The sequence below is a fragment of the Leptidea sinapis genome, chromosome 13 (assembly GCF_905404315.1).
Source record: "Leptidea sinapis chromosome 13, ilLepSina1.1, whole genome shotgun sequence".
Lineage (NCBI taxonomy): Eukaryota > Metazoa > Arthropoda > Insecta > Lepidoptera > Pieridae > Leptidea > Leptidea sinapis.
Genome location: NC_066277.1, coordinates 7553817 through 7569697, shown reverse-complemented (window position 1 = coordinate 7569697; position 15881 = coordinate 7553817). Strand labels below are relative to the sequence as shown.

Genomic DNA, 15881 nt, shown 5'->3' with positions numbered 1-15881 from the left:
CAAGTTATAACTTTATACCAGTTATAACTTTATACCAAGTTTATTTGTAAGAATTAGATTATGAAAAAATGATGAGAGTGAAATTTTAAGATGCGCGCGCATCACTGTAACAAAAAAGTAACAAAGGTTGAAGTTGGTTCCTAAAATAATCTGACGTTTGCGTCATTAGTTATACTTTTTTTTGTTTCTTCGTCCATTATTAGCACAGGCAAAGGGTTCAAGCCCATACATCCGATTTCATTATTAAATAATTAATTGTCAAAGCCATATTTGTAAGATTTTTACAAAATTTTTCTTTCTAAAATCGAAGAATACGTGAGACACACTGAAATGATCGGGAATAAGAAAAACCGCATGCACGGTATAGCTTAATTGTATTTCATTGTTTTTCGAAGTATTCTCCGCTCAACTTAATGCACTTTTCCATTCGTGCAAACTAATCGTTAAAACAGTAATTCCAGTCTGAAGTTGATATTGACAAAATGGCTGATTTGTACGCTTCCACAGCTGCTTCGGGGTCTTCAAACCGTTGACCGCGTAATAAATCTTTCATTCTAGCGAATGTAAAGAAATCGTTTGAGCTCAGGTCAGGACTGTACGGAGGATGGCCCATCAGCTCAACATTTTCCTGCTTCAAAAAATCATTTGTCTCCGAGCCGTATGGGAGCTCGCATTTTCGTGATGTAAGATGATGCGACGTTTCGGGTTATTTTTTCGGAGTTCGGCTATCATTTCTGGCAAATAAACCGTGATATACCACTCAGCGGTAGCCGTTCTGCTATCCTGTAAAGGAATTGTAGCAACATGCCCCTTTTTCAAGACAAACGTAGCGAACATTTTCTTTGACACGCTGCGGGAGCGAACCACTTTCGTTGGTTAGACCTCGTCTTCGAACACCCAAACTTCTGACTGATGTTTTCTTTCAGGTTCGTATGAATAAATCCAGGATTAGTCACATGAGACGATATTATTAACGGCATTTGACTTCTCTCCGTTGAAGCGTTGCAGAGTATTCCGGCACCAATTTACACCAGCCGCCTTTTGCTCTTCAGACACATTGTGGGGTACCCATCAGGAAGCTAGCTTTCTTACACAAAGTTCATTATGTAATATCGACTGAATTGCATTCATTTCGGTACTGATAATAGCCTGAATCGTGTTTCTAAGCTGCGATGTTTTCAGCCGTGACCGCTGTTCTTGGTCGACCTGTAGCAGAAACAGTGCTGAGCGACACACGACCGCGTCAGAACTCGGCATACCAACGGTATATTATCGTTTGACTCGGTGCTTCAACATCAAAAATCGAAACAAGTTCGTTGAGACATTTATCTTGAGATAAGCCGCGACGAAAATTGTGATAAATTATGGCACGGAAATGTTCACGCGTGAGCTCCATTTCTGTCAACGACGTGTCAACTTGAAACCAACATAGTTTTTGTTTTTAAACTTTTTTTTTTAATTAAGAGGCCAGTATTCAAACTTTAAAAAAGGTTTTATTCTAACTCAAACGGAAATATTCTATTCCCTATCATATCAGTGTGCCCCTTGTAGCACGAGGATTAAATGATTTTAATGACTTTTGCTTCGTTAGGCCAAAGAAGTATAACTTCTTCCGTGCATACATAAGTATACACGCATACACATTTTTTACGTAGCACACACACTTTTTTTAGTTAAATATTTGAACGTGCTAATCTCTAGATCTAATAGTTGGATTTCTATATTTATTTTTATCCAAATCTTATGAATTTTGTTAATTACGTACGGTTCTTAACTTTCACCAATACTGTGGTCAGTGTTAGTTTTTTCTGTACCTAGTAAGTTATTGACTACTGCGACATGAAATAAAATATTTGCAAATTTATTCTAGTCTTTTCTATGCTCTCCCACAAGATGGACCGATCATCTGGTCAAGATCTCCGAAATAGGATGGATAATGGCAGCGCAAGACCGATCATGGAGATATTTGGGGAAGGTCTTTGTCCAGCAATGGTTCCGGCTGATATGATAATGATGATGACTAGTTTTCTCTGAACCCTGCAGTCCTGACTCATAAATTCATTACTCTCGTCTTGTAGCCTTACTAGAATCACCATGATAATAAAAAAATACTATGCATACAACGCACTCTTTGAATTTTACCTTCACCCACATAAAAACGTCCGATTTAATTGGGCCGATGACTTTAAAAGGACTAATGCCTGGCTGTACTTTTGATATGTTATCTATACTATTATAAGGAAATATAAGTTTGAGAGCATTTATGTGAGACTTTATTGGATGATTTCTGAATCTACTGAACCGTTGGTTGAACGAAAACGTTTCTTACGCTGCCTTAACGATGAGAGATTATGATTGTTTTATTCCTATATATATTGTAAATGTTACACTGGTAAATGAAGACGAAGTTGAGAGTAATAGTTAGTTAATACTATAGATGAATAATATACAATAGTTAAAGTATAACAAAACTAAAGGTGTGTTCTGTATTTTTTTAATATACTTAAAAAGAAGATCACTTTAAATCACTACAGTATGAGCTCTCTATTTTGAAAATAATAATTCATTTTTGGAATATTATAATTTATGCAACAGTTGTATAATAAGGGTAAAAAATAAATAATAGTTAAAAAAACTAAAAAGCACGCTTTTTTTACAATAAAATATATTTTTTTTACACTATTTTCAATTTAAATTTATTTTCTATTTTTTAGTTGAATTTTATATAAAGCGTGCTTTTTAGTTTTTTTTTCTATTATTTATTTTTAATTTTTTAGTCAAATTAGTGTAATGTCATCGGTCCTCGATAAATCTACAAAGTTTGAACGAAATCATGCCGTTTAAAGTGGGTCAAAATCGCGCCCAAAGAAGTCGGTTACAAACATACAAACATACAGGTGAAGCTAATATAAAGCGTATAAAAAGTGTGGCATACAATATTTTTTCTACGACTAGGTTATTTTAAATAAAACAAAAATTAAACAAACAAATATCACAAGTTTTCGAACTACCGCTTAAATGAGCGTGAAATGTATTATATACATACATATCTCTAATTAGTGGATAAATTTTTTCTTCAAGAAATGTTAAAGGTGCACCCATACAGCCAACGCGGGAAAATTGAAAGGTACAAAATATACTTAGCAGCATTTTTGCGACATAGAGCCGACAAGCCCTATGGCTTATTGGCCCTATTGGCTTAGAGTATAGACTATTTCAAAGACTCAAAAAAGTATTTAATTATATTATTATTATACTGTTCGTGGCTGTATAAATAACAGATAAAAGTAGTAAAGTGGAAAAATAATTAAATGTAATACTAGTCATTGGACGGTCTAAATGATAAGAAAAATATTTCAGGATTTTAATGAACAAATTTTAAAATCAATCAATGCGTTATTATTAAAATATATGTCAGTATCAAAATTAACGAGTTCTATTTTCCTTTTAAATTATTCATTAAGTATTCACGGAACAGGTGAATCATAAGTCATGAACTTGTTAAGCACTTTTCATAAATATATATTATATTTACGTTCATAAGAACAAATATTTTTATAAATCTTTTAAAGCAGAATAATTATACAGGTTTATATTTCCAAATTAATCATAATTTTTTTGAGGAGTTATATTAAAATGAATTCACTCGTCTTTCAAAAACGATATGAGATCCAGCAAGCCCTGTTCTTGAGGACACTTGCTGTATATGGAAGCACAGTTGAACATCTCTCTGCCAGCTGTTGCAGCATCTGTGTACGTAGACATATCCATCGCCCAATCTTGGTCTTCATCTTCAAACGGTGACCTACCGTAGTCTGGTCTGAAAATATAATTTATAATAAACCTGAGAGTTGAACAAAGCATACAAAATTTTATGACGATACGTCACTCGAACGGTTAACTAAGTTGGCAGAGCACTCGCACGGATCGCGAGAGGTCGTGGGTTCGAGTCCCGCATCGTTCATAAGATTTTGTTTTTAAAATTTTATTTGTGTAGTAATCCTTAGAGGGAGGGTTATCACTTTAAACATAACAAATTGCTTAGATTTGCAAGAGCGACATTACAAGTAAATTTTCTAATATGCAAATATTGGGATTGAACAGGTTATCAACTGTAAAGTGTAACTGGTCTGTGATTTCTACGCATTTTTAAAATTGAAGTGTTTTTTTTGAAGTGAAACTTCTTTAGAATCGTTGTGATTTCAAACCGGATGCAACGGAAAAAACGACAGGTAAGAGACACAAATACAAAAATGTGTAGGATGAAGCCGGAAAAGAATGAGACAGAAATACGCATACTATTGAAGTGAAAACTTCTTTAGCATCGTTGTGATTTGAAAGTCGATGAAACGAAAAAGGGCAACAGTAAAAAGAGAGTCCTCACTAACATCGAGGCTTCTGCCATCCGGGTCAGTATGGCGAATCACCAGCCGATCACTGTTATTTCAGCTTATCTTCCGCCCAACAAAAAAGTATTATACACAGATATAGAAGCATTACTCGGCCACGGGGCTGCAGTCATAGTGGGTGGCGATCTTAACGCCAAACACTCCAGCTGGAACAGTAGAGCCACAAATAGAAACGGAATCTTATTAGATTCGCTGACAGACACGCTGAACTTTTCAGTAATAGCACCCGACGAACCAACACATTATCCGGATAACGTCGCGCACCGACCCGACATTCTAGACGTTGCGTTACTTAAGAACGTAACGCTCAATGTAAATTCAATCGAGGTTTTTCACGAATTAGAGTCAGACCACCGGCCCGTCGTCCTAAATCTAGGCCCACCGGTTAACTTTCAACCACCGACGAAAACAGTGATCGACTGGCAACGGCTGGAAAAGGATCTCGAGTCTATCAAGTCCGACGACCTTGACCTTATACCGGACGTCATCGACTCGGTCGACACGGCTCACAGTGCTATCTCTAAAGCTAATCCGAGTAGCTATAGGACTATTAGCTTAATTAACTCGATCGGGAAACTTTACGAAAGATTAATTCTCGCGCGTCTTAATCATTACATCGCGGAGCTCAACCTGATACCCGACATACAGTTCGGATTCAGAACCGCTCACTCGTGTCCCCAGCAGGCTCACCGACTCACCGAGTACATTCTCGTACGGCGTCAACTTCACGCTACCACGGCAGCCGTGTTTTTCGATGTCGCGAAGGCATTCGACAAGGTATGGCACAACGGCTTAGTATTCAAGCTGTATCAACTGAGAGTGCCAGACAGGCTCGTGCGCATCATACGAGCCTACCTTACTGATCGCTCCTTCCGATATCGAGTAGAGGGCACCCTATCCTCACCCAGACCCATCAGGTCTGGCGTGCCACAGGGTTCAGTCCTCTCTCCCACTCTTTTCTCGCTCTTTACGAGCGACATTCCCAAGTTTCCGAGTGTCCAGCTCGCTCAGTACGCTGACGATACGGCACTCTACTTTGGCTCCGCTCTATTGAACCGCTCAACCTTGAGCAAGAACATTAAAGTAATTCAAGCCGCCGTCGATGAACTAGGCAACTGGTTCAGAAAATGGCGGATTGAAGTGAACCCCTCCAAGAGTGCAGCGGTACTCTTCGGTTACGGGAATAGCATCCGCGCTAAAAAACGACCGACCGACGTCATTAAATTGTATGAAACACCCATACCGTGGGTGAAGGATTACAAATACTTAGGAGTCACGTTCAACAGCAATATGAACTTCAAGAAACATATTGATACGGTATGCAATAGAGCCCGATTTGTCCTCAGTCGCCTTTATCCACTTGTATGTGGGCAAAGCAAACTTCCGCTCAAACACAAAGTGACGCTGTACAAAACCATCGTACGGCCCATACTGTCATACGCAAGCGTCGTTTTCGCGCACACCCGACCGAGCTACTTACGTCGTTTGCAAGTAGTTCAAAATAAATTCACGCGCATGGCAACCGGAGCCCCGTGGTTCATCCGAAACGTTGACCTTCACCGCGACCTAGAGCTTCCGACGATAGCTCAACACTTTAAAGAGATCTCGCGACGCTTCTTTGACAAGGCGCCTAACCATCCCAACATCTTGGTTAGGAAGGCATGCGGGTACACCCCCTTCACCATAGTCTCAACCCAATAAGAAGTCCCAGACACGTAACGGTAGACCCGGATGAGACATCACCATCGCGAACGCGACACCCACACAAACACCGACACAGACACGCACACACCGCCTTCGCAGGCGTAGGCGCGGTCAACCACCGCAAACCACTGGCACTCGTCACTCTGACGATGGCCAGCGGCCCGCACCCTAGATACACCACACATTGTTTTGATACCCGACGAGACGTTAGTCCTCGTCCTGTAATCGTTTCACTACACTCACTAACACACGGACTGACTGACGGACTGACTGACGGACTGACATACACCACTTACACAACCACAAACACACTCCACAAACAGACACAAACACAAACACACATGCACACTAACATTTACACTACTTACACACATACAAACATACAATCATAAACACATACACACACACTTACATACATTACACTAAACATCACCACACTCGCCGGCGAGTGTGTTCTTCTCATCTTTTCATCTTCATTTTCATTTTCATTCTCTCTCCTTCCCACAAGCACACAGCCGGTCTGAGGTTCGAGTCTCCTTAGGAGACGCCCCGCGACTGTTGTTGCGTAGTCTTTGCGGCCTCCACGGCCCACGTCCTACTTCGCTGTGAAAGCCAGGGCTGCTAACAGCACAGAGGAGGTTTTAGTCGGTATGGGGCGTCCGCTTACGCGGACACTCGAGTCCGACATATTACGCCCCGTTCTGGGGCGTAATATGTCGGACTCGAGTGTCAATATCATTCTAGCATAATAGCGAAATCATATGTCATTCTAGCAACATGTACCAGGACTTCATATGCCGTTTAGAGGTTTATGCACAATGCTGGTTTCACTTCTGACTTGTGTACTTTGTACGCACGCAATTTTTTTGAATAAATTTCATAATTTTTATAATTCCAAATGGTTGATGTAATTAAATACCAAAAGATAGTATATAAAAAAAAATGCATTATCTTACGACTTAAAATTTAAGGAAATATACATAAAAAGTAACTGACCATTTTCAATAACAATAAAATAACAGATTTGTTTATAAATATATTAAAAAAAAATAAAAAAAATATGGTAGGTACTTAATCTTACGTCATCAGTATATGCAGTACCTCCCCAACTAGACCCTGATCTTCTACAGGATACTGCGCAGACTCACAGATAGCACGAAGTACGCAGTCTTCGCCGTTCATACCTTTCCTGCAAACAGAAGACATTACCTAAAAATATGAAAATCAATACGTTGATGTCAGGCATTCCACAAACAGCCACGCATTAAAAGCCAGCAACGCATCTAGTCATATGGTACATGGCACTTGCCCATTTACTCATCTAGTATAAAAACAGAGTTTTATAAGTACTATAATACAAATAAACTTTGTAAAGCATCATTCATGCGTACATGAATGATGCTTTATAAAATTTATAAGGTTAGAGATGATGGACATCTATTTAACGTGACTTAGCATAAATTTTTTGCTTCATTTATTTTCACTCAACCCATTTCATGAGAGCCTTCTTAATCTGGCCAGTAACCTGAACTTCAGTGATTTTTAGTGCATCCCCGACCTGTTGTTGAAGATCGGGGATGGCAGGATAGTCATCTTTCATCACCTAGTGCTTAGTGATGCATCCTACCCATTGCACAATGCAGTGCCACTCAGGATTCTTGAAAATGCTAAAATTCTGAGCTGCGTCGCAATACCGCTCGTTACTTTATAAGATTATATATTAAAGTCTCATAAGACCAGTAATTTCAATATCAACAGCACCCTTAAAACCACACGATAATAATGCTCGTATGCTGCTTGAAGGCAAAAAAATGTAATGCAGTTGTCGTCCTGTGCAAATGAGCCTCCCACTCGTCAGGCACAACTAGATGGACGATATCCAACACAATCAATAGATTTTTTTAAAAAATTAATAGTGCTAGCATTATTATCTGGTATGCTAAATATTTGGTCGATGCCTGTAAATGAGATCTAAAATACGCAATAAATCCCGCACGACTATTCGTGCCCATATAGGCCCAGTCCATAAAGATAGCAGTTATTTCAGAATGCTACAGCTATTTAGGAATAAAAATGGAGATTTTAAATCTTCATGTATAATTGTTCTTCATGGATAATTTTAAATGTAATCAGAGACATCGTAAGGCAAATTTGTATATATATAAATTTATCTGAACTAAATTATCAGAAATTGGCTATGACAGGCCATAACCGCTACTCACACTATTAATTTATAGCTGCCTTTTAAAATGTTCACAGTACATGCAAACTGTTCCTTACCTTCTTTTTTTTCTTTTATTTGGAAAACAAACATTTTACATAATTTTAGCCTTAATTCAGATCAATACAATAGGCCAGCAAAATTTTCACATAAGTGTAGATCCATATTTACTAGATTAATTACTCGATTGGGTACAACTCGATTCGCATACAACAGTAAAGTTATAAATAAAGGTAAGGGTTGCAGCTGCAATCAGGGTACGAGTTAGACACATTTCCTGATTTCAGATACAAACCTCCGTACCTTTGAAAGAATATATCAATATGTTGGTATTTATTGTTATACCTATCGCATGACCTTTGGATAAATTTATTTCTGCACAAGTTACGGTTAACTTGTGGAAGATGAAATGTGTACTGCTGCCGACAATTTCGCTTTAAAGGTTTTGGTGCCATATATTTGATTTTGTTCAAGACTATCGAACATCATATTGACTAATTTATATAAAAAGTTTTGATGCTTATGTCCTCGTCTAAATTCTAAGGAAGTTATTCTTTTAAGATATGCATCAAAATATTAATATTAGAATTGTAAAACTTACATTTCCAACATATCAGCAACAGCTTTGTAGAAAACGAGTCTCTCGTCCTTTCTCGCTGCTAGTTCAGCATCTCTTTGCTCCCTAGACACTTCTTTTATGAAATAATACCGCGACAGCTGAGTTATGTTAGAAAATTGCGAGTATATGTACTGAAAGTTTACTACGAATGCAACGCTCATGTACTTTTCTTTTGTTTGTATCGGAGCTGAGAAACCAATGATGAGCTGAAAAATAAATTCATAATTAGTTTATTTTAACTAGTCACCTCAAGTCAAATGACCATTGAGTGGTGTTGTTACGTTATCCGCTTATCCTTCGTTACGAAGACTGGTGAGAGGCTCATTTGCACAGGAAGCCGGCTAGATTATTTGTACCACAACGGCGCCCATTTCTGCCATGAAGCAGTAATGTGTAAACATTACTGAGTTTCGGTCTGAAGGGCGCCGTAACTAGTGAAATTACTGGGCAATTAAGACTTAACATCTTATGTCTTAAGGTGACGAGCGCAAGAGTAGTGCCACTCAGAACTATTGGGTTTTCAAGAATTCTGAGCGGTACTGCATTGTAATGGGTAGAGCGTATCAATACCCATCAGCTGAACTGTCCTGCTCGTCTCGTCCCTTATTTTCATAAAAAAAAAGACTATTTAGGAGCTCCTGAATGCTTAATGCCTAATACTACGTTAGCGAATAGGGAATTCACCGTGTGAATTCCTTGGCTTGACTTGACTCAACCTGCAATCATGTCATATGTCACAGAGCCGAAGAAACAGGATTTCATTGAAAAGGATATCCCGCTAGTCACGAATTATTAATAAGTGTACTGTTAAATACAATAGATATATGTAAGATATTTAATATCATTTGAGTTTTGACTACACGAATCACATTATATCGAACAAAAACTCACTACACTCGGTCATGAAAAAATATGTAATGGCAAACTTTTAGCGATGATCGAAAAACAGCCAGGCAAGGAAAGTCTATCATTTAAAAAAAGACTCTGTTTGAATCGAACTGGCACATGAATTATTTACTTGCCAAACTATTGCTGTTTATGAGATACATACAACCCGCTGACAGACAATAGTGGAACCTTAGTTTTAAAATATATTATTTTCAGCTCCTTCATTCATTGCACTTCCTTCCTAAAATTACAACTTACCTTATATGTTGCTCCAAATGGATATATTAATGGCAATGAATTTATCTGACGTTTAAACCGTTCTTCTTCATCTTCCGTTTCAGCCTTAACAGCTTGTAATAGAAAAACCAAAGCTATCGCAGTCCATAAAAATCTGAAAAGAAATTTATGTGATTTTATAATGAATGCAGTTCCAAGGGGAAATAATTTACCTGTCAGGTGCAGTGTTTTCGTGATTGAAATAAGCGCACGAGAAACTTATTATTTATAATTTACCAAAATCATCACCAAATAAACAAAACCTACATGTATGGCATAATATTAATAACTCATGCAGGCTTTAAGGGAAAAAAGATAAGGTAAGTTTAACGTGGATACGGTTTCAATTAAAATCATTCGTAATACCACACCACAACATGGCGTTGCAGTAAGTCTACTTTTGCGTTGCTCAACTGACTAAATGTAGAGTGTCGCTCGATGTAAATTTAGTTATTTACTATCCAATTAACTCATTTCTCTTGTTTGCTTAAGATAATATCTAAATTGAGTACTTCTGTAGTCTGTCAAGTAATTGTACTTGCCAGCCCATTCCTTCTATATCACCAAAGTAATATTTTTGAGTCCCAGTTATCTCAAATACAGATTATACTTAATCGACAGATTGACCGATTTGAATGTGGTTTTAACAGATGTACTTTGGCAACAATCGCGCAAAATTGACTGTGTGCTTCATTCAGTTACAAACCTATATTGGGTGACACCGACTCCACAAATTACAATAATCGTAAATAGAATTAGATTAATTAATTAGATTGTATAAAAATACGCAATCATTTATATACTTTTTAGTGCATATTATATCTATTGTTTGGAATAGTGTTTTCGAAGTCGGTGGTTTTTTTGTTATTTTATTTTTTTATTTTTTATTGAATTTGAAGTACACTAACTAACAATAAATATGTATAGATATACTAAATTTTTCAATGCAGCAATGAACGTAAGCGCTTTGCAATTTGATTACAGACAGTTAGAAATTCTTCCACAGATTGCACCCTTACTGTAAGTCGTTAAGGAGTCCCAGTGATCATCATATTGGACTACAACAATAACTTGACCATAACTATGTTATGGTAGATGACTTAAATATCCGGATAGCATAAATAAGATTCGGTCGAGTATCGTTAATTTGCTCCTAACAACTGAAGAGTTCCGTTACTTTGTCATGGATTTTGTAATTAGAACCTAAACAAACTCTTACCAAACTATCTTTGAAGTATATCCTTTCCAATAAAAAAAGAATCATCGAAATCGGTTTGGCACGATATTGAGTTATTGGTAAATTTATCATCAACTTTGCTATACGTATGTATAGCAAATTTAAAACTTTTATGGTTTTCTTTTATGCCATTGTCAGATCTGGACCAAAATACAATAGGGGAAATAACACGGGAAGCACCAGCTTTCAAATAAAAAAATAAATATCAAAATCGGTTCGCCCAGTAGAAAGATATGAGGTAACAAACATAAAATAAAAATACCGACGAATTGAGAGTTTTTTTTACTATTGAAGTCGGTTAAAAATTAAATTAGTTGAAATAATATAGACATTGAGATAATAAGACCTAACAATAATACATAACCAAGAGTGAGCAAAATCCAGTCAAAAGCTCTACGTTCTTATCACATAAACTTATCAAAGATTTTATTTGTAGAAATATGTGAAAAAAAAATCTCTATATTACGTGCCTATTCAACAATCCTATCGCAAGATAAATGGTTAAATATATGCCTATCAATCGGCAAAAACATTTATTTGCCAAAGTATTATTATTAAGAAGAAAAAAATGTTTCAAGACGATCTTTGGTGAACAAACACTCCTTTCAGTATAATATCTATTCTAATATAAATATTATATTCAAAATATTACCTGCTCATGGTGAAATGGGTTTCCTTTTGTCACATTTTACTAGAAGACCCTTCGTGTCGCCTGTAATCACAATATTAACACAAGTCTCTGAAGCGGATACTTCTTACGATTCATAAGCCTCGTTCACAAAGCCACACAAATTTACATTTCTTATTTTAATTGTATTATTAGGTTTTATGTTGTATAGAGCATGTTCATACATATTTAAGTAAATAAGCAATCTTACAAAGTAACATACACAGAACATGTTTATATGTTGTACCTGTTAATAAATGAAACTGTTTTGAAACGTTCGTCACAAGTGTAACATAATTTTGTAATGTTTTAGTATTTACGTACAATTTTATTTTTGGGTCATAATTTATTGATTACTGTAGTTAATAGACTTTTATGGAACTCTTCGCACAATTCATATGAATAATATTCTCGTATAAATATTTCTGCGTGTCTAGCGAAAGAAGTGTCAATAGTGGTGGAACGACCGTGCTAAGATTGCTAACCACCTAAACCTGTGAGCGACTGGCACGAATATATAATGATAATAACCATTTTAGTGAACACTGTCGAAGTCATTATTTAAATTTGGAACACAGCTGATATCCCACCCTAAAGCTATATAAAATATTGTCTTTACAGGCCTTAACATCCCCAGTCAACATTAATCCAGTTACAATAATTATATAACTGCTTTAATATTGTACGCACTTATGCGCGATAAACGTTGGTTATCAGCATGATATTATATCCGCCGCGCATTTGACCATTCAATAACACCACACAAAATTCGTGCCAAAGACTATATGATTTTAAAATTGATTTCAAATATAACAGTTACAACTTTAACAGTAAAAAAAATAATATTAATCTCATTACGTTCATTCTAGAATATTAATACTTTTAACAACATATTTTTTTCTTGTCCTTATCTTATTTTTCATTCATGGTAGACACCGCCTTACTTTTAATGTCGAGTCACATGATTTGACTGCACTAATTTGTTTGTGTAACCACATACGGACGTATCATTGGAATCTATGTTAAAATGTTGTTTCGAATGTGGACTCGCATTTTTATGTCAACACAGCTAACACAAGTTCGTAGTTTTTTTTATCAAAAGTCGTAATTATATATTTAACTAAAAGAAAACTTACATTATGTATGCTATAATTTTGCTTGAATCGACTTACACTAAACGCAAATCACACCTTAGGAATAGGTAAATCAAAATCAAAAAAATGTATTCCATTTTTTTTATATCAATCAGAATTATTATTTATATTATTTCTATAATATATCATTGAATTTGTTCAACGATCCATAAGTCTATATATGAAAGAAAATAGAACAATTACTAGCAATTTATTGAATATAATAATTTGGGAATTTCTATTTTAGATTTTTTCAGCTTCCATAAAGTTCATTAATGATTGTAACGAGATGTCATAAACGAGTAGGTATGTATTTTTAGTTTTAGCCCAATAAATTGATATAACCTCATTTCTAATGTTTAACTGCATCAGTTTTTTTTTTCAGTCACGAGAAATTCATCTGATATAGGAAGGAAGTTACGAAAAGTAATTTCTGTTAATGAAGCTCTTTTTTTAATTTATTAATTTAAATGATTTATTATTCTACTGTGCTGCACTTAATGTCGCCATTAGCCAGGGGCGTTGTCTTCTTGCTGGCTATCATATGGTGATTCGTGATGTGAGGCCAGATGGTATGACGTTGATTCCCAGGAGTCATTGGCACTGGTAGACTTGCTGTTACCTTAAACATGTCTGTGGTGGCAGTAGTAGTGGCGTGAGATGCCAAACACCTAAAGTGATGAGATGATGCTTCCTTTTGAGATGGAGAATATGGGGTCAGGGGATCAGCAATAAAGAGTAGTTCACGCGCCTTATAAATTTGTCAGGGGACTAAATATCTGGCACGTACTTCCGACACCTTACCTCCACACTGCGACTTTGATGTGGTTTATTAGTCATAATTCCATAGTTAGATAATTGTTTACTTTAAAAAATAAAATTTGATTTTAGTACTAATTGTAGGTCTTAACCTATGAAATTGCCGTTTTGTATGAAAAAATTTAAACGATTTTTTTTCATGTATTTTTATTTGTATTAATCGAAGTAATTACCCATACAATCAATGCATCTTTGCCAACTCAGTGGCAGTTTATTGATGCCCTTCTTAAAGAAATCAGCTGGACGGGAGGCAACAAACTCTTCAAAGGTATTTTGTACTGCCTCTCAGGTATTGAATTTTTTTCCCGCCAAGAAGTTATCCAAATTCTGGAAAAAGTAGTAGTCTGTAGGTGCAAGGTCTGGTGAAAAGTGCGGATGACGGAGAGCTTCCAACGCCAGTTCTTGCAACTTGGAGATCGTCTGCTGTACAATATGAGGTCGCGCGTTGTCATGCAAGAGCAGCGGAGACGAGCGATTGACCAAAGCTAGTTGAAGATGTGCCAGCTTCTCCATCATTGTGTTCAGTACTTCACAGTACACATCTGCAGTAATGTTCACACCATTTGGTAAGAAGCTGTGATGAATCACACCGGCACTAGACTACCAAACAGCGACCATCACTTTTCTAGGGGTAAGTTTTCGTTTAGGTGCTGATCCAGGATCCAAACAACTTGCTGAGCGCTTGCAGTTATCAAACAGAATCCATTGTTCATCGCAGGTAACAATGCGGTTCAAAATTCCTTCATTTGTGTGTCTGTTGAGCAATGCACGTCTCGACGCGTACTTCGCGCTGGCAATCATTGAGTTCGTGGGGCACCCATTTGGCAAGCTTTTTTACCTTGTCAATTTGACGCAAATGGACCAATATTGTTTTTATGCTAACGTCGAAATCTGCTGCTAATTCAGCCATAAATTGTGTATCATCAGCTTCCACAATCGCCTTTAATTCGTCATTGTCGACCAAAGTCTTCGGACGACCGCGACGTTCATTTTTCATGTCCAAATTTCCAGAACGGAAGCGAGCAAACCAATAACAGGTGGTGCATTCGTTTGTAGTGTTAGCTCCGTAAACATCGTTGATGTTGCGTGCCGCTTGTGCCGCGTTGCTGCCACAACGGTACTCATATTCCATAATTACTCTTAATGTATCCATATTGACGAAATGCGATGAAAATTTAACACTAATCAATAAACAAATGACTACTTTTGGAAAAAGCATTCCATGTTTTTAAAATAGAATTAATTTGAAATTAGAATTCTTAGCCAAACAAAAATTATTTTGATTTGAAATGGCCCGTACTACAGAACGTCAATTTCCTAGGTAAAGACCTATTATTGACTCATTTGAGGGGGAGGTGGTCGCCATAATCGCCACGCTTGGACGGGTTGGCGATTGTAGCTGTTGATGCTCTGTCTCCGTGTTTTTTCACTTCTTACGACACCCTCGGGAGGAGATAAGGTCGTTTTATTCTGGTGCGACACCAACCGCAGCTTGTTTTTTCTTAATGAAGGCCTTTTTCCTACAGTGGACGACTTCCCGCTGATATGTTGATTAACACTTTTAAATTGATACACAATCAGATTTCAATGTATATATTATAAAACGGTGTCCCCTAGGACTTTCAGCTGTTGAGCAGTTGTGCAATGTATTAAGAGATATAGGAAGACTGCACACATTACCTATTTGCATTTAGAACTATTTTCAAATGTCGTTTACACTACATTTTGTTGCCTTATTGAAAATGTTCAAATCATATGTATTACGAAATTCAAAAGATTGTAAATAAAAATATACATGACATAAATGACTTTCTTAATGATACCACAGATTTGGAAGGGAGCGACTGCGGTCAGGCTACTTGAATTATAAATTTGTTTGTATCGAAATTTTATGTATAAAAAGAAGAA

At 36.7% G+C, this 15881-nt stretch overlaps 2 protein-coding genes across 2 annotated transcripts; both read right to left on the bottom strand.

Moving 5' to 3' along the window:
- Positions 1-2675: 2675 nt before the first annotated feature.
- Positions 2676-12097, bottom strand: LOC126967592 (uncharacterized). Its single transcript, XM_050812126.1, has 5 exons — positions 12007-12097; positions 10100-10232; positions 8936-9159; positions 7195-7302; positions 2676-3820 (listed from the first exon to the last, which is right to left on the bottom strand). The coding sequence occupies exons 1-5, from the start codon at positions 12012-12014 to the stop codon at positions 3643-3645; spliced, it is 651 nt and encodes a 216-aa protein (XP_050668083.1). The 5' UTR covers positions 12015-12097; the 3' UTR covers positions 2676-3642.
- A 2618-nt stretch (positions 12098-14715) lies between these two features.
- LOC126967488 (histone-lysine N-methyltransferase SETMAR-like) lies at positions 14716-15126 on the bottom strand. The gene has a single exon (XM_050811976.1). It carries the CDS (start codon positions 15124-15126, stop codon positions 14716-14718), a length of 411 nt encoding a protein of 136 aa, XP_050667933.1.
- Positions 15127-15881: the final 755 nt, after the last annotated feature.